The 20000-nt window shown below is 41.1% G+C and overlaps 3 protein-coding genes across 3 annotated transcripts in view; all 3 read right to left on the bottom strand.

Moving 5' to 3' along the window:
• Window positions 1-6009, bottom strand: part of LOC138955020 (uncharacterized) — a gene marked incomplete at its 3' end in the record, with an annotated part of 7391 nt that extends 1382 nt beyond the window's left edge. Inside the window, exon 1 of the mRNA XM_070326742.1 lies at window positions 5910-6009. Within this exon, the coding sequence (XP_070182843.1) occupies window positions 5910-5945 (36 nt within the window). The remainder of the gene's footprint in view (window positions 1-5909) is intronic.
• LOC138955022 (phosphatidylserine lipase ABHD16A-like) lies at window positions 219-4084 on the bottom strand. Its single transcript, XM_070326743.1, has 4 exons — window positions 4044-4084; window positions 3556-3615; window positions 3184-3188; window positions 219-1045 (listed from the first exon to the last, which is right to left on the bottom strand). The coding sequence occupies exons 1-4, from the start codon at window positions 4082-4084 to the stop codon at window positions 219-221; spliced, it is 933 nt and encodes a 310-aa protein (XP_070182844.1).
• A 7633-nt stretch (window positions 6010-13642) lies between the features above and the next one.
• Window positions 13643-20000, bottom strand: part of LOC138955018 (uncharacterized) — a 9417-nt gene continuing 3059 nt past the window's right edge. Inside the window, exons 2-6 of the mRNA XM_070326741.1 lie at window positions 18197-18412; window positions 17556-17747; window positions 16412-16504; window positions 15694-15936; window positions 13643-13839 (exon numbers count right to left, since the gene is read on the bottom strand). Of these exons, the coding sequence (XP_070182842.1) occupies window positions 13643-13839; window positions 15694-15936; window positions 16412-16504; window positions 17556-17747; window positions 18197-18412 (941 nt within the window). The remainder of the gene's footprint in view (window positions 13840-15693; window positions 15937-16411; window positions 16505-17555; window positions 17748-18196; window positions 18413-20000) is intronic.

The following is a 20000-nucleotide window of genomic DNA, read 5'->3' as shown; positions in this document are numbered from 1 at the left end:
GTCTTCTCAGGCTGCAAGGAAGGATTGTGGGGTCCTGAGCTGTGTCATCAGACCTGTTCTGCCAACTGTGCTGGTCCAGCCTGTCAGCGTGATGACGGCAACTGTGAAGGTGAGTCAGTCTATGCCGACTTTACTTGCATGGATATGACGACGTCAGTAAGTTTAGCAGCAGTATAATGCAGTTTAAGCAATTGTTTGATTTTCTGAAATACGAAGTCTTATGTACATATGCGTGCCAGGGGCACAATGTCATCAAATGTGGCATCCAAAATCACATGCTTGACGTCAGGGTAGTTCATGGCGGCCCAGGAGGCGCTGTATCCCCCAATGGACCAAGCGAAGAGCACGATGCTGTCTGGCTGGAAGCCCAGACGACTGATGGCATACTGCATCACCGCATCGATCGCCTTCTGCTCTGCGTCAGGGTATGGTGCCCCTGAGCTGCCAGCAAAACCAGGATGGTTCCAGCCCAGCACAGAGTAGCCGTATTTAATGGGTGTACCAGAACATCCCATCTCGTAGAAACCAGCGTTTCCCTCAAACACCACCACCAGTGTGTTTCCCTTGCGGCTTCCAGGGCTGCGTTTGTCGACGAACATGGTGTCGATCTCATTCAGGTCTTCCGTCAACACCTTTGCTCGCTCACCCTTTTTCTCTTCAATAAGAGCAGCACGACCCTGGTTGAGCATCCCACCGACCAGCATCTGCATCAACGACGTTGCTCCAGGGTACACCATCCGTCGGCCAAATGTGTGAATCGCGCAGTAGCTGAGCACACTGTAGACGAGAGATTTGACACCTTTGGGTTCCTGACTCCTGTCAAAAGGCACCTGAACCTTGGGACGCCCCACACGCTCACCTTTGCTTTCTCCAGAGTCGTCCCACCGGAAGTCTACAGGCCAGGCCCAGAACTCAAAGTCATAGCGACGAAGCAACTTCGTACTCGGGACACTGTGAGAGTTGATGGCGTCCACCAGAACCTTGACAAACGTCGTGTAGTCAGCATTGGTCAGCCTCCCAAGGCCTCTTATACAGAATGCTCCTGCTAAAACTCGAAACTATCCGTATAAATGGGGGCCTTCCTGGCCCCCATAATGACCTCTATAAATGATTCAATTGTACTCTGAGATCAATGACAGGTGAGATCGAGACTCGGTGATGATGGATTATGGTAACCATAGATTATCCAGAATAATCACCTCCTCAGCTAACAGAGACAAAGAGGCAGGTCATGGGATAAGATACGTTATCGTATCGTATAAACACATCCACTCCTTGCTAGGTGGTCCATGCACGTTGACGATACATACGTTCACACAGTCCTGTGAGGCTTAAAGGACCCCAACAGGCTATTTTTGGTGTCAAAAACGCGTTTATTTGCGTTTTGGCGTGACTTAGGTTAACCAGACATATGCATGCCGTAGGAAATTGTTTTCTCACCTTCCCTCACAGGGTTTAGTTTATTTCGGAATCGTTTAGGCCATAATCCGACGAATTTCGTGGCTGAAGCGAAGCGTTTTCGCGTTCCGATCTGGCAGCCATTGTATCTCAAACTTCCGCGAGAGTACGGAAGTGGTGAATTCTGGGTAAAATTTTTGATGACGTCAGAAGGGGTATTCATAGAAGCAACTTTAGCTGCTGAACCTTACAGTTTTGAGCCTGGGAGTTAAAATCAAGGGTCTGCGCGCCCCGTGCTGTGTAATCATTTTTTTTTGTTGCAAATCACGTTAATGTTCCCGATATCTTCTTGTCATCCCAATAGTCAAGGCACAAAAACAAAATCCCTTGAGTTTTGGGGTAGCGCGACTCCGTTGATTTTGTTTTCTTTCTCCATATCATTACTAGATTGTCCCGTCGCTGGGAAATTCGGATCACTTCCTCCCAGTGGAAAGCTAGCAGCAACAGAGTCGCGATACCCCAAAGTCAAGGGAGATCTTTGGGATTTTTCTTCCTTTTTATATTTAGTCAAGTTTTGACTAAATATTTTAACATCGAGGGGGAATCGAAACGAGGGTCGTGGTGTATGTGCGTGTGTGCGTGTGTGCGTATGTGTGTGTGTGTGTCTGTGGGTGTGTGTAGAGCGATTCAGACTAAACTACTGGACCGATCTTTATGAAATTTGACATGAGAGTTCCTGGGTATGAAATCCCCATACGTTTTTTTCATTTTTTTGATAAATGTCTTTGATGACGTCATATCCGGCTTTTCGTGAAAGTTGAGGCGGCACTGTCACGCCCTCATTTTTCAACCAAATTGGTTGAAATTTTGGTCAAGTAATTTTCGACAAAGCCCGGACTTCGGTATTGCATTTCAGCTTGGTGGCTTAAAAATTAATTAATGACTTTGGTCATTAAAAATCTGAAAATTGTAAAAAAAAATAAAAATTTATAAAACGATCCAAATTTACGTTTATCTTATTCTCCATCATTTGCTGATTCCAAAAACATATAAATATGTTATATTCGAATTAAAAACAAGCTCTGAAAATTAAATATATAAAAATTATTATCAAAATTAAATTGTCCAAATCAATTTAAAAACACTTTCATCTTATTCCTTGTCGGTTCCTGATTCCAAAAACATATAGATATGATATGTTTGGATTAAAAACACGTTCAGAAAGTTAAAACAAAGAGAGGTACAGAAAAGCGTGCTATCCTTCTTAGCGCAACTACTACCCCGCTCTTCTTGTCAATTTCACTGCCTTTGCCATGAGCGGTGGACTGACGATGCTACGAGTATACGGTCTTGCTGAAAAATGGCATTGCGTTCAGTTTCATTCTGTGAGTTCGACAGCTACTTGACTAAATATTGTATTTTCGCCTTACGCGACTTGTCTTTATTGTCCCAGTGCTGGGCAATTTGGGTCGCTTCCTTCCAGCAAAAAGCTAGAAACAACAGAGTCGCGCTACCCGAAAGTCAGTGAATCTATTAGATTTTTTTTCTCCATTTCTTTATTGTCCCATCACATTCCACACAACTTGGACACATACCAAAACTTGGACACATGACGATATTACCACGTCTTTGACACATACCACAACTTGGTCACATACCACAACTTGGACACATACCACATCTTGGACACATACCACAACTTGGACACATGCCACTACTTATACACATACCACAACTTGGACACATACCATAACTTGGACACATTACAATAGCTTGGACACATACCACAACTTGGACACATACCACAACTTGGACACATACCACATCTTGGACACATACCACAACTTGGACACATACCACAACTTGGACACATTCCACATCTTGGACACATACCACATCTTGGACACATACCACATCTTGAACACATTCTACATCTTGGACACATACCACAACTTGGACACATACCACTACTTAAACACATACCACAACTTGGACACAGACCACATCTTATACGCATACCACAACTTGGACACATTCCACAACTTGGACACATACTTGGACACATACCACAACTTGGACACATACCACATCTTGGACACATACCACATCTTGAACACATACCACAACTTTGACACATACCACTACTTCAACACATACCACAACTTGGACACAGACCGCATCTTATACGCATGCCACAACTTGGACACATACCATAGCCTGGACACATACCACAACTTGGACACATACCACAACTTGGACACATTCCACATCTTGGACACATACCACAACTTGGACACATACCACTACTTCAACACATACCACAACTTGGACACATTCCACATCTTGGACACATACCACATCTTGGACACATACCGCATCTTGGACATATACCACAACTTGGACACAGACCACAACTTGGACACATTACCATATCTTGGACACATACCATAACTTGGACACATTACCACATCTTGGACACATACCACAACTTGGACACATACCACATCTTGGACACATACCACAACTTGGACACATACCACATCTTGGACACATTCCACATCTTGGACACATACCACATCTTGAACACATTCCACATCTTGGACACATACCACAACTTGGACACATACCACAACTTGGACACATACCACAACTTGGACACATACCACATCTTGAACACATTCCACATCTTGGACATATACCACAACATTGTACATATTGGACACATACCTCAACTTGGACACATACCACAACTTGGACACATTCCACAACTTGGAAATTTCCACAACTTGGACCACAAACGCGACTCTGTTGCTGCTAACTTTTCACTGGGAGGAAGCGATCCGAATTCGCCAGCGATGAAGGAAAATAACGAAATGGAAAAAGAAAGAAAAACAAATCTAATGGATCCCTTGACTTTGGGGTAGCGCGACTCTGTTGCTGCTAGCTTTCCACTGGGAGGAAGCGATCCGAATTTCCCAGCGATCGGACAATAGGCTGAATAGAGATATTTTTTTAAATTTTTTTTATTTTTTTACAAATCGCGGATTTAGGTTCGACGTAATTTGTACAATATTTTTACATTTTTACAAACCACGGGTTAACAGCTCAGTTGGAGGTTTAATTGGTGCCAGTGTGTAGACATACAGGCCGTGGGAGTGGCTTAGGAGCGAGCAGATAGGTGTATCGTTATCAGCGTCTGTTACTGGAGATCGTTCTTACAGCGGCGTCCGAGTTGAGACGGAAGTGTCCCACCTATTTGGGTTGATAATCGGGGATTAATGTAGAATTGTATCCTCTTAGTCAGGTTTGAGGCACAAAGTGTACGAGGAAAAAACATTCTCTCTCAAGGGTGGGAAGTAAAATGTCTGCCAGACTCAGCAAATCGATTAGGCAGCCCATGATCACTGTTGTGAGTGTAGTTGAAGTTCTATCGGATTTGATGTTGGCTATGTTGTTGAAGACGTATAATTATGTTCTCGAATTTAAGTTGATGTTGTTGTTGTCGTCGTCGTAGATGAAATCAAGGTTGCAACATGTCAAATCAATCGTGTCCCACCTACAGTTTATCAGTTTAAAGCTGTTGTTGTTGACATTGTAGTTGTTCTTGGTTTTGGAGTTGATGTCAATGTTATTGTCGTCGTTGTAGTTGTTACCCAGTCGGATAGAAACAAATAAAAACTCAAGCCTGAGTCTCAAAGTTTTTTTTGCAACTCCGACCATTCGGCAGCAGCACACTCTCTCGGCATGATGTCGGGAGCACGCGCGCATCCACAGCTGCAGCAAAGACGCACACCGAGCGTTGCTACTTTCGCTTCTGGCTCCCCCTTGTGACGTCACAGCCAAGGGCTTGCCGCCGCGGGGAATTTGAAGTCTCGCGTAGCAGACGAATTTGGTCGCTTTTTGAGCATGCATTTTGTGTAAAATTAGACTGATGCAACACAAAACCTGAGATTTACTGATCGGATTTTGCATCTGTAGATGCTTACCTATATCGTTACATCAACCCCAACTGCTTTATCTGACCTTAAAAAGAGCCTGTTATACTCATGGAATTTCTGGCTGCTTTTATACTCTTTTATACCCACTTTTTTCTCGTTCATGGTTATTGTTTATGTGTATTGTTAATTTCTTTTGTGCTTTGGAGTTTCGTTTTTGCTCTTCCGTGCACCTCGAGGGTGTTAAGACTTCGAGGTTAGTTTGTGCAAACATTGACTGGGGACAGACATTTTCCTCGCCGAAAGTGTGGGTCGAATTCACTGCGTCAGTGACTAATATATTTTCGGAACCAGATACGCTATATTCATGTTAATACGATGACAGGTACACCAGTGAAACACTCGACAGCATATAAGGTTGACAAAGTTATGTCTCTATGGTAGCAAAGACAAAAGCTAACAGCGAACACATACTAGAACAACAACAACAACAACAACAACAACAACAACAACAACAACAACAACACAATACTCTTTAGCCATGGCTAATTTATAGACAAGAAAAGTCAAACGTACGTGTGCAGTGACCGCTGGTCCTGTCACATCCTCCATCACAGTTCACGTCACAGGGAGAGGAACAGTTTGGTCCGTAGAAGCCTTCCGGGCAAACTGAACCTAGTTGCATTTCAAACATTTGTCACTTAAACATTCAGAAACAAGGTATGCATGCACTCGAACTCGAACTCAAACTCGACAACTTTATTCTGGAAGGATAATGGCATTAGGTCTCTCTCTCTCTCTCTCTCTCTCTCTCTCTCTCTCTGTCTCTCTCTCTCTCTCTCTCTCTCTCTCTCTCTCTCTCTCTCTCTCTCTCTCTCTCTCTCTCTCTCTCTCTCTCTCTCTCTCTCTCTGTGTGTCTCTCTCTCTCTCTCTCTCTCTCTCTCTCTCTCTCTCTCTCTCTCTCTCTCTCTCTCTCTCTCTCTCTCTCGCTTCACAATACAAAATGTAAGGAGGCAGAGTGGTTCGATGAAGAATGCAGGGAAACCAGAAAAGGAGTGAGAGGTAAACTACATAGTTTTCGTCAAACCCGTGACGACAAAGACCTGGTTGAATATGTTGAGGCCAATAAAGAATACCGTGCTTTTTCAATACAAAACAAGTCGCGTAAGGCGAAAATACAACATTTAGTCAAGTAGCTGTCGAACTCACAGAATGAAACTGAACGCAATGCAACGCAGCAAGACCGTATACTCGTAGCATCGTCAGTCCACCGCTCATGACAAAGGCAGTGAAATTGACAAGAAGAGCGGGGTAGTAGTTGAGCTGAGAAGGATAGCACGCTTTTCTGTACCTCTCTTCGTTTTAACTTTCCGAGCGTGTTTTTAATCCAAACATATCATATCTATATGTTTTTGGAATCAGGAACCGACAAGGAATAAGATGAAAATGTTTTTAAATTGATTTGGAAAATTTAATTTTGATAATAATTTTTATATTTTTAATTTTCAGAGCTTGTTTTTAATCCAAATATAACATATTTATATGTTTTTTGGAATCAGAAAATGATGTAGAATAAGATGAACGTAAATTTGGATCGTTATATAAAACATACTTTTTTTACAATTTTCAGATTTTTGATGACCAAAGCCATTAATTAATCTTTAAACCACCACGCTGAAATGCAATACCGAAGTCCGGGTTTCGTCGAAGACTATCTGACCAAAATTTCAACCAATTTGGTTGAAAAATGAGAGGGTGACAGTGCCGCCTCAACTTTCACGAAAAGCCGGATATGACGTCATCAAAGACATTTATCCAAAAAATGAAAAAAACATCTCGGGATATCATACCCAGGAACTTTCATGTCATATTTCATAAACATCGGTCCAGTAGTTTGGTCTGAATCGCTCTACACACACACACGCACGCGCGCACAGACACACACACACACACACCACGACCCTCGTCTCGATTCCCCCCTCTACGACAAACGTTAAAACATTTAGTCAAAACTTGACTAAATGTAAAAAAAATGAGTCTCAAATAAAGAAAGCAGATGAATTGTTTTTCAATATTTTCAATTCGTCTGTTTTTTGGAATCGTTTAAAAAGTTGTGGATGGGAAAAGAAGTCTGAAGTCAGTGATAAAATTGGGATTGCAGAATGGTTTGAACATTTTAAAGATGTGTTCAGTTTTAAACAAGTCGCGTAAGGCGAAATAACACCATTTAGTCAAGGTGTCGAACTCACAGAATAAAACTTAACGCACTGCTTTTTTCACCAAGACCGCATACTTGTAGTTTCATCAGTCCACCGCTCGTGGCTAAGGCAGTGACATCGACAAGCCAGAATAGTGCGGTAGTGGTCGCGCTGAGCCGGATAACACGCTTTTCTGTATCTCTAATCTTTTTAGCTTACTGAGTTTGTTTTTAATCCACACATATCATATCTATATGTTTTTGGAATCGACAAGGAATAAATCATAATGTTCATATTGTTTTTATTTTCAGAGCTTGTTTGTAATCCAAATGCAACAAATGTATGTTTTTGAAATCAGAAAATAAGATGAACTTGTTTTTGGATCGTTTATTAAAAAATATAAGTTTAATTACAAGTTTCCGATTTTAATGACCAAACTCATTCGTTAGTTTTTAGGCCTCCAAGCTGAAATGCAATACCGAAGTCCGGCCTTTGTCGAAGATTGCTTGGCCAAAATGTCAATCAATTTGATTGAAAAATGAGGGTGTGACAGTGCCGCCTCAACTTTTACAAAAAGCCGGATATGACGTCATCAAAGACATTTATCGACAAAATGAAAAAAAATGTCCGGGAATATCATTCCCAGGAACTTTCATGTAAAATTTCATAAAGATCGGTCAAGTAGTTTAGTCTGAATCGCTCTACAGACACACACACACACACACACATATTGCACACTTGTTCACACACACACACACACACACACACACACACACACACACACACACACACACACACACACACACACACATACACACACACACACATACGCACACATACACCACGACCCTCGTCTCGATTCGCCTTCTATGTTAAAACATTTAGTCAAAACTTGACTATAATTATGCAAAAAAAAGAAGGTAGAAAGTGAACCACTTGATGAAGAGATTGGTTTCACAGATGCCGACAGCAGTGATTTGAACAGTAGCATATTAGAACAAGTCGCGTAAGGCGAAATTACTACAATTAGTCAAGCTGTGGAACTCACATAATGAAACTAAACGCACTGCATTTTTTCAAAATAACCGTAGTCCGCCGCTCGTGCAAAAGGCAGTGAAATTGACGAGCATGTTTAGCGCGGTAGTGGTTGCGCTGCGCTGTGCTGCATAGCACGCTTTTCTGTACCTCTCTTCGTTTTAACTTTCTGAGCGTGTTTTTAATCAAAACATAGTATATCTATATGTTTTTGGAATCAGGAACTGTTAACCCGTGATTTGTAAAAAATGTAAACTTTTTTACAAATCACGGGGCGCGCCCGATATTTTCTTGTCATCTCCAAAGTCAAGGGACAAAAACGAAATCCCTTACTTTTGGGGTTGCGCGACTCTGTCCCATCGTTGGGAAATTCCGGTCGCTTCCTCCCAGTGGAAAGCTAGCAGTGACAGAGTCGCACTACCCCAAAGTCAAGGGATCTATTAGTCCCGTTTCGCTGTTATCCCATTTCACCCCCATCTCATTTCGCGACATTTCTCAGACCAAGTGTCATTTTACCACCATATCATGTACCATTAGCTCTACATCCCATTTTGGCGCAATCCCGTTTCGCCGTTAGCCCATGTCGTCCCCATCCCATTTTTGCGACATTTCACAGGCCAAGTGTCATTTTACCACCATGTCATGTACCATTAGCTCCACATCCCATTTTGGCGCAATCCTGTTTCGCCGAAATACCATTTCGCCCCCATCCCATTTTCGCGACATTTTACAGGCCAAGTTTCATTTTACCACCTAGTCATACCACTAGCGCCACATTCCATTTTGTCGCCATGCTGTTTTGCCGTCATCCCATTTTGCCGCCATCCCTATTTCGCGACATTTTGGATTGTGGCAACAATGGGGTTTTGTGTAAACGGTAAGTCTCCTAAGTTGAATAACGCAGTATAGTAGTATAGTGAGGCTTGGCAAGAAGAATAAATCAAAATGGGATGGCGGCCAAATGGGATGGTGTCAAAATGGGATGTCGCGCTATTGTGGTAGTAAAATGACGCTTGGTTTGTGAAATGTCGCGATAATGGGGTGGGGGCGAAATGGAATGGCGGCGAAGCGGGAATGCGGACAAATGGGATATGGTGTGAAAATGGGATGTCGCGCTATTGTTATTACATGTTAGTAAAATGACGCTTGGCTTGTGAAATTTCGCGAAAATGGAATGGGGCAAAAAATGGGACGGCGGCAAAATGGGATTGCACCAAAATGGGATGTGGATCTCAAACTACCCCCACCTCTCAGCGTAGAGGCTTTAAACAAGAAAAAATACTAATAATAAAAGGCAGGTATTACTTTGTGGAATGCGATATTTTTACATTTTTACAAATCGCGGTTTTAGGTTCGACGTGATTTGTTGAATGCTTTTATATTTTTACAAATCACGGGTTAACAGGAACCGACACGGAGTAAGATGAAATTGTTTTTAAATCGATTTTGGAAATTTAATTTTAATCATAATTTTTATTTTTTTATTTTTCAGAGCTTGTTTGTAATCCGAATAATAACATATATATATGGTTTTTTGAATCAGAAAATGATGACAAATAAGATAAATGTAATATTGGATCGTTTTATAAAAACAATAATTGTAATTACAATTTTCAGATTTTTAATTACCACCAAAGTCATAAATTAATTTGTAAGCCTCCAAGCTGAAATGCAATACCGAAATCCGGCATTCGTCGAAGATTGCTTTGCCAAATGTTCAATCAATTTTATTGAAAAATGAGGGTGTGACAGTGCCGCCTCAACTTTTACAAAAAGCCGGATATGACGTCATCAATGACATTTATCCCAAAAAATGAAAATAAATCTGGGGATATCATACCCAGGAACTTTCATGTAAAATTTCATAAAGATCGGTCCAGTAGGTTACTCTGAATCGCTAAACACACACACACACGCACAGGCACACACACACACACATACACACATACACCACGACCCTCGTCTCGATTCCCCCTCAATGTTAAAACATTTAGTCAAACCTTGACTATTATGTAAAAAAGAAGTTATTGTATCTGTACAATATTTGAACACTGAAAAATCAGCAGGTCCAGATGGCATTTAAGGCACACATGCTCAGAACAGGAGGCCACTGTGTGATTACATTTTTGATGTTTTTGTAATGCAATGTTCGAAGTTTGTTTCCTTTTTTTTTTTTTTTTTTTTTTGGTGTGTGGCTTGGAGCAAACCTTCTTCATAGGTCTTTTCTTTTCTCTGTCAAATGTGTACATTTTTAAATCAACATACTTTATCAGTAAACTACTATGTTTAAATAAATAAATAAATAAAAATAATCATAACATAAATTTATTCCTAATGTTCAGCTCAGTTTCCTTTTTTTTTTCCTTCTCCCTCTTTCTTTTTTCTTTTAGTCTTACATTTTTAAATCAACAGCTTAAAGATAGGGTTTGGAAAAAAAAAATTACTTCTTTTGCCCTAATCTTTTCACCTCTATCATGGACAAATACCAACAATGGACAATTTTATTAAAATATTTTACAATTACCATTATTCTCAGTCTATATGTGTCGCAAATCTAACTCTGAATTAAACATGCACACAATTTCTATTGGTTTCCCGTATTTGAATTTTCCCACACACATTTTTGCCACAATAATAAGTAAATTGATATAGTTTACTAAATTGTTTGACATACCAGGTGTTTTCATGTATCCTAACAGTGCTGTTTGAACATCAATTTTTATATTAACATTATACTGCTGAAATACCTTATTGGTTATTCTTTCCCAAATTGGATGTATAGCAGAACATTCATAAAAGAAATGTTCCACAAAATCAATCTTATCTGGACAGAATGAGCATTTGTTATTCATTCTAATTCCCATTTTACACAACAAAATATTAGTCGGATATATGTTATGCAGTATCTTCCAGTGCAATTCTCTCAGTCTTGATTCTTTAGATACATTCCTTACGATGAGCCAATGCCATTTAGTTATTTCTATATTAAACTTATGCATCCAGAAATTCAGACAACAAGGGTTGTGTTCAGTTTTACTTATTAAATGTAATCTATAAGAACGTGCTGTAAATAACTCTTTATGGTCGAAAAGCAGAACATTGTTTTCATTGGATTGCATGAGCATATACGCCGGATATCTTTTCATAAACGAGGTAACAGCAGTCTTTACCACATTATACTCTAACATCAGTGAAGGATAAGTACCCACTTTCACTTTAATCTGTTCTAGGGATAACAGCCTGTTATTAACACATATATCACCAAATAATGCGATCCCACATTTAGTCCATTTCTTAAAAGATAACACATTATTGAGGTTTGTTTCCAAAAGAATGGGCCAAGGCGATTATTGTGCCTATCTTTAAAAAAGGAGATCAGCATAGTGCAGACAATAATAGGGGTGTGTCCCTTTTGAGTGTCATTGCTAAATGTTATACTTCAATTTCGAACACGAGACTGTATGCATGGCTGGAAGATAAGATTTATAAAAATCAAGCTGGCTTTAGGAAACCGTGTTATCCCCCCCTCTGCTTCTTTCTCTCTGTAAACTTGTAGGGCTAGTTATTTTTCGGTAACTTACCCAACAACCAAAATCACTTACCCAACAACGGGCCTGAATCCTCGATAGCTCATGGGTAGAGACTGTACGCATTGTGGATCTACTTTTTGCGACTCAAAAGTTCAGAACACTCTAATGTACAAAATATACATTTCTGGAGCAAACAATACAACCATACCGCATTTAAACCAGCAACTACAGGCTTGAACACATGAATCTCAATATAAAATCCATGAGTTTGGTTGTTTTTTGAATTCAGATCTGCCGTGCACAATCGTTTATCGCTAGCAAGATTCCAAGGAAAAGTAACTCTCATACTTTGTCTTGCGACACGAGTAGTTCCCCTTCCAGATTTCGGCTGCATCGAGAAGACTTGCAATCCGACGGTCAGTTTTCAACAATATTTCATTTTATAAACAGATTACACGCAATCAATTGCAAACATTTAATCAACTTAAAGAACATGCAGCGGTTTCATACACTATTTTGCCCCAGAAAACTGAACTTCATACAGTTTTTAACGTTGGAACACGGGTGTAAAACTTCGTCTGCTAGTCACATTCGAGGAAAGAACATTTCCTGAGCGATACCAAAACATGAACAGAACACACACTATCTGCCTTTACCGCCACAGCAGAATGACAACATAACTGTGTACTTGATTTTTGTTCAAAACATGGAAACTGACAAGAAGTGTTAAAAAAATTGAATAATTTGCACGGAACTATACAACCGCGCATTAATCGATCGCCTGCGCAGGTAGACTGGTTGGGTGAAGCTCGCATTTTTCATGATCCGCTAACTTCGACCATTATTTTTGATAATCACTGAGACTCGGCATGTAACCTCTACTTCTACCACATATCACAATTTTACTCTTTATGCAATAGCTCAGAAATGTTTGAGCAGAAAAGGACACACATGTTATGTTGCTTTTGTTGATTTTCTTAAGGCCTTTGATTCTGTAAACCATGAACAAATCCAAAAACAAAGAGACTGCCAACGTTCCAAAATTCAGAATAATAAAAGAAGATAGGTAGGTTGTTGGAACGTTTGTTATTGACAAAACAATACATTCACAGATATTTCGATATCGATCTTTTAAGTGAACAGACAAACACATATTCACACAAAACTTATCTTGATAGTTCTATCGGTTTACGTCCACTCGTCTGGAAGCCGAGCAAATGAATAATTATTCAAAACTCTTTGTTCGTGCAAGTCAGGGATTTGTTTTGCACGATTTACAAGGGGGCCCTTGTCGAGTGACGGTTCGCGAAGGTCTTTATCTCAAAAGTGCCACAATTCCCCACTGTTATACATTACTACATGCTTCATTACTTAAAGTAACACAGCATGGATTCTGAACAGTAGTTCTACAAAAGAAAATGCGTGATTGCATGTATTATACATTGAAGCTTGTTAGCTAAAAGGTTGTTACCTGTTTTCAGGGAACGTTCTATCATGCTGTTTGTAGTATGATGTTTTGTTCTGGTATGATATTATCTTCAGTGTATTAGAGCAGCTTACCGAATACTTGAAATTCACACAGGTTCAGCGTCTGGTCTGTCCTGTCCAAGGTGAGTCGCACAACCCGCCCGTACATGACTGAAGTACACCTCACTAAGTTGTTCCTGGTGCTGGGTGCTGACGTCACGCTGATACAGGTCTTGTTGTCCACTGTGATGGTGAAAGGGTACAGACGGTTGTTAACTGTTGAGCAGAAAGACAACCCATAATTATGTTATTGCGAAAGTAAAGGTACACTTGACCCACAGCCATCTGATCTCTCTCTCTCTCTATGTCTCTCTCTCTGTCTCTCTCTGTCTCTAACTCTCTCTCTCTCTCTCTCTCCCTATCTCTCTCTCTCCCTATCTCTCTCTATCCGTCTATTCATACCAGTATTACCTCGCTGGAATCCGTAAATACCTCCCTTCAGAACACTGTGGACGAGGTTGCTAAATGGTTTACTTCTAATATGCCATGATATTGCACCCTGATAAAACTAAAAGGCTTGTTATTACCACAAGACAGAAGCATTCTGAAATAACAACTGTCCTTAGGGACAACTCAAATACAGCAAGTTAAAGAACATCGCATATACATGTACTTGGTGTAACTGTCAATAATGACATGAAATGGCCAACACACATAACCAACCTCTGCAAAGTGTTATCAAAGAATTTATATTTGTTGTCAAAACTCAAACATTATGCGAAATCTGAAACACTAACAATTTTCGTTCATGCTCACATAATGCCTCATATTAATTTTGCTTCAACATTGTGGGATGGCTGCAGTGATGTTCACTTACTTAAACTCAATTATTTGTACCGACGTGCTGCTAAGCTTATCCTGCAGGAATAGAACATGTCAACAGAAATGAAGTTGTAAAATAGTTCATGGTGATGTGCCCAAGTATTTTACACACGTCACGAAGAGGTATATGGGTCTTACAATTTACTCCCAGCAATTCCTCGCATAGATCTTTATAAATCAAGCTGTGCTTGTTCAGGTTCATCTCTGTGAAATTTGTAAGCAATTGAAATCAAACGATTCACATCTTTAAAAGTCTTTAAAAGGCGAGTGTACACACACACTTGATGACAATATAAACTGCCCCCTAAAATCTTGTTTTTATTGAGTATTCTCATTGTGTATGCAATGCTCGTTTTTCATTGTATATGCATGTGAAGTCAATCTGAATGCGTACTTCCTCGACCGCCTCTCCCTTATCCTTGAAACCAAAGAGTCTGTTTATGGCACCGTTTAACGATGCATTGATGCAATATGTTGTTGTTTGTTTGTTATTGTTTTAGACTTGTCTTCTTATGACATTATGTTTGAAGGACAGGTTGGAAGATTAGGCTAAAATTAGGCTAAGCCTAAAACCTGTATCCTTGTGTAATACAGTTCTAAGTTCTGAGTTCTGACCTCTCTCTCTTCTCTCTCTCTCTCTCTCTCTCTCTCTCTCTCTCTCTCTCCTCTTACTTTTCTCTCTCTCTATTTCTCTCTCCCTCTCCCTCTCTTTCTCTCTCTCTCTCTCTCTATCTTTCTCTCTATCTCCTTCCTTTTCAATCTCTCTCTCTCTCTCCCCCCCCCCCCCCTCTCTCTCTTTCTCTCTCTCTCTATCTCTCCCTCTTCTCCCTCTCTCTCCTTACTTCTCTCTCTCTCTCTATTTCTCTCTCCCTCTCCCTCTCTTTCTCTCTCTCTCTCTCTTTCTATATCTTTCTCTCTATCTCCTTCCTTTTCAATCTCTCTCTCTCTCTCTCTCTCTCTCTCTCTCTCTCTCTCTCTCTCTCTCTCTCTCTACCAAACAGGCAGACAGGCATACAATCAATCAATTAAATATTTAATCAATCAATCAGACAATCAAACAATCAAACAATCAATCAATCAAACAATCAATCAATCAATTAATCAAATACTACTGATTAACATAGTCAATTCATACAATACAGGTTACACAATTGCTTTTTTTTGTCGGAAAGAGTTATGCATACGAGCATATACTGCAACTAAGATTTCGTCAAGAATTACTCTCAGGAATTGTTAAGAAGTGCTCACAGTACGTGCCGATCTTGCCAGTTCTGCCATCACGCGCCCAGACGGTGATGTCATGGACAGGGTACGTCCCGCCCAGGTCCACCTCCCACCAGGGATACACGCTGGATGGGTCATTATCGGCTGTGTGACTACAGCTGCCTTTGAAAAAGTCTCCTTCCGTGTTGCCGTCGGCAGCGTGACTGGCCGCTCCTTTGTTGCTGTAAGTGCTGATCTGACGGCACGTCTTACCTTTGGCCACGTTCTCTGTACATTATACAAAGGATTGCAGAGGTCAGTTTGGTAAGGTACATGACTACCAATAACAAGCAACCCACACGAATCCTAATACCTTCTACTTCTGTTGATCGAAAAACCGCAAAGTACCGCAAAACACCTTGTAATCGCATTGTATCGAACATACGCCCACCTTTAGTCAAATACGGTGTGAAGGGTGTAGTTCCTAGTACACGCCCATAGCTTGTTTTGGATCACGGTGAAAGGAAAGTTAATTTTTCACAGTCGGATTTTCATTTATTTTTAAACGCCTTGCGTTCTTAGCCTAGTTCCAAAATAGCATGCACACCGAAGTCAGTTATTCGCTGCGATCGTGGGTTTAAAGAGTCGACCACATGCTATTGCTTGTCACCCTAAAGCGAGGCGCAACTCTACCACAGCGCTTACAAATCCTGACAGCGTTATTTCCGGAAAACGTTCATTCTCAGACAAGCCTTAAACTTACGTGTGCAGTGACCAGTAATCCTGTTGCACCCTCCGTCACAGCTCGTGTCACAAGAAGTAGAACAGTCAAGACCATAGAATCCCTCCTTGCATACTGAAAACAATTCCAGCATACCGAACATTTTCAGCAAAAATGTCAGAAACACAGACCACGTGCACAAGAGATCAGTCGAATTACAGTTGCATACAAAGCATAGCATGGACAATGGCTGAGACACTGGTTGGGTTGCAGTTTGGCGAGAGAGACATCAATGATGGTGTATGCTTGATACGGATGTTATCACCACAAATTGTTATGAGTTATCAGCCATTTAAACAGCTTCCGATGTGGAACAACAGGTAACTGATCTGATTATGTGTTTGCAAACATGGATTGATTTGCGCAAAACTTACGCGCTGCAAGCGTATTTGTTAATGTAACCCTTCTAATGAACACAACCCCGTAGTCTTGTTGTCGATTAAATATGACTGTTCAAACTATGTATGTAACAACAGAATATCAAACACACACGTCCTTTAAACAGCCATAAATTCGTTTTCGTCATGTGGCGATTCTACATGCCCTCTATCTCAAAAGTAGCATACCTTTCGTGAATCTTCACAAGTAATACACTTCGGTCCTATGTAACCGGTTTTCAATCAACTCATCCTTTTTGCTCATACCAATAAGCAATTGCATAATATGAATCATTGCCTTGTTTGTGTCTTCCGAGCGAGCTACTTGTCGTTTTGTCAGATACGTTTATTTGTCAGGTTATTGAGACATCCCAGGGCACTAAGGGATTTATAGAGCAAAACGAGAAAATTCATTATTGAACGAAGCGCATAGCGAACGAGGTGGGGAAAAAAGTATTCCCTCTGTACGATAACATTAACTAATTAATTTTCATAAACAAGGTATTTTCTTCACCAAACTTGTTCATTTAAATGTAAGCCACACACACACACACACACACACACACACACACACACACACACACACACACACACACACACACACACACACACACACACACACACACACACACACACACACACACACACAAGGCAAGAAGGAGAAGATGTTGCACATTTGTTTCATTCTGAAATGCTATTGATATTTTGTCTCGTAGATTAATGATTTTAGTGTATTGTTGTTAGCTTACCTAATATCTGCAATTCACACAGGTTCAGCATCTGACCGGGCATTGTTACGTTAAGACGCACCACCCGTCCGTACATCACTGAAGAGCACGTGACTGAGTTCTCCCTGGTGCCTGCTGCTGACGTCACGCTGACACAGGTCTGACCGTCCACAGTAATGGTGAACGGGTACAGACGGCTGTTAAGGCTATTCCCTGTCCAGCGAAAAAACGACATGCATGTACATTGCTAAGGGAAGACATGTTATCTCTCTCTCTTTCTCTTTCTCTCTCTCTCTCTCTCTCTCTCTCTCTCTCTCTCTCTCTCTCTCTCTCTCTCTCTCTCTCTCTCTCTCTCTCTCTCTCTCTCTCTCTCTCTCTCTCTCTCTCTCTCTTTGGGTTCAAATACTTAAACCATGAAGTCTTTAAGAAGCACTTGATGCCATTGCAATGAAGAAAACTGGACGAGGATGGGATACAGGGAATGGCCAGGCATTGGGTGGCGGGAGGGCTCAAGGTCCATTAGATGCTGTTACAAAAATAGCATGTGAAAGGGGTATTCCGGGTCTGTCTTTGTGACAAAAAGGTGCGTTTGACGGGATAGAGAGTGGGGAGGGAGAGTTTTGTGAACCCCATTCCCCTTTCCGATCCAGCCTTGTACGTACAATAGTTGGCGCGTCCCCAGACGGTGATGTTGTAGACGGGGAACGTCCCGCCCAGATCCACCTGCCACCAGTGGGTTCCCTGTTGTGCTGGCAATGTGTGGATACAGTTGTTTGCCTCATAGTGCCCACTGGTGTTGCCATTGGCAGCGTTACTGGACCGACCTTGGTTACTATAATTGCTGCTCTGACTGTATTTCTTCCCCATCGCAACATTTTCTGTGCATGACACATTTATGTCAGTTGTCAATGACAAATACTTGACAAAACACTTACATAATGATAATATGATAATGATAATTTTGCGATGATCTTTCCTATGCGCCTGTTAATTTAAAGTGAGTTATCTTTCAATTGTACACGCGCACGGGTGACGTTCCACTATTTGGCGTCTGCAGTCTCCAGGTCACTGAATAATCACTACTGAAACGAGCAAACAAAAAGAGAGTTGTGAACTACACACACATATATACGTATCAATGCCATATTTTAAAACTTCCGACGATCGTGACATAAACAGGCTCGTTGCAAAAAATATATTTACGAAACCGGACATATCCAATTTATTTGTATTATGATTGCTATTTTCATGCAGAGACTTGTACATCCTACATCCGCATTGTGTCAGTCATACAAAATAAACATTGGCAACAATTGCGGCAGCAGCGGCAACAACGACGCCATCGTGAAACACTAAACACCAGAGAGAGAGAGATGTTAACCCGTGATTTGTAAAAATGTAAAAATTGTTACAAATCACGGGGCGCGCCCCGCGATTTGCAAAAACATTTTTACAAATCGCGGGGCGCGCCTCGCGATTTGTAAAAATGTTTTTACAAATCGCGGGGCGCGCCCCGTGATTTGTAAAAAATTTTACAAATCACGTTTTTGCGCCCGATATTTTCTTGTCATCTCCAAAGTCAAGGGACAAAAACGAAATCCCTTGACTTTTGGGGTAGCGCGACTCTGTTAATGTTAAGAATTTATTTTTTTAATATTTTTTTTCATTACAAGGATGTCCCATCGTTGGGAAATTCCGGTCGCTTCCTCCCAGTGGAAAGCTAGCAGTGACAGAGTCGCACTACCCCAAAGTCAAGGGATCTTTTAGTCCCGTTTCGCCGTTATCCCAATTCTCCCACATCCCATTTTGGCGACATTTCTCAGGCAAAGTGTCATTTTACCACCATATCATGTACCATTAGCTTCACATCCCATTTTGGCGCAATCCCGTTTCGCCGTTAGCCCATTTCGCCCCCATCCCATTTTTGCGACATTTTACAGGCCAAGTGTCATGTTACCACCATGTCATGTACCATTAGCTCCACATCCCATTTTGGCGCAATCCCGTTTCGCCGTTATCCCATTTTGCCCCCATCCCATTTTCGCGACATTTCACAGGCCAAGTGTCATTTTACCACCGTGTCATACCACTAGCGCCACATTCCATTTTGTTGCCGTCATCCCATTTCACCGCCATCCCTATTTCGCGACATTTTGAATTGTGGCAAAATTGGGATTTGGCGAAAACGGAATGTCTTCCTAGTTGAATAACGCAGTATAGTAGTATAGTGAGGCTTGGCAGGAAGAATAAATAAAAAATGGGATGGCGGCCAAATGGGATGGTGTCAAAATGGGATGTCGCGCAATTGTTATGACACGGTAGTAAAATGACGCTTGGCTTGTGAAATGTCGCGACAATGGGATGGGGGCAAAATGGAATGCGGTGAAACGGCATGGCGGCCAAATGGGATATGGTGTCAAAATGGGATGTCGCGCTATTGTTATGACATGTTAGTAAAATGACGTT

Source organism: Littorina saxatilis, unplaced genomic scaffold, assembly GCF_037325665.1.
Source record: "Littorina saxatilis isolate snail1 unplaced genomic scaffold, US_GU_Lsax_2.0 scaffold_630, whole genome shotgun sequence".
In the NCBI taxonomy this organism is placed as follows: domain Eukaryota; kingdom Metazoa; phylum Mollusca; class Gastropoda; order Littorinimorpha; family Littorinidae; genus Littorina; species Littorina saxatilis.
The sequence above is the reverse complement of the archived record's forward strand: the minus strand, read 5'-3'. Positions and strand labels throughout refer to the sequence as shown.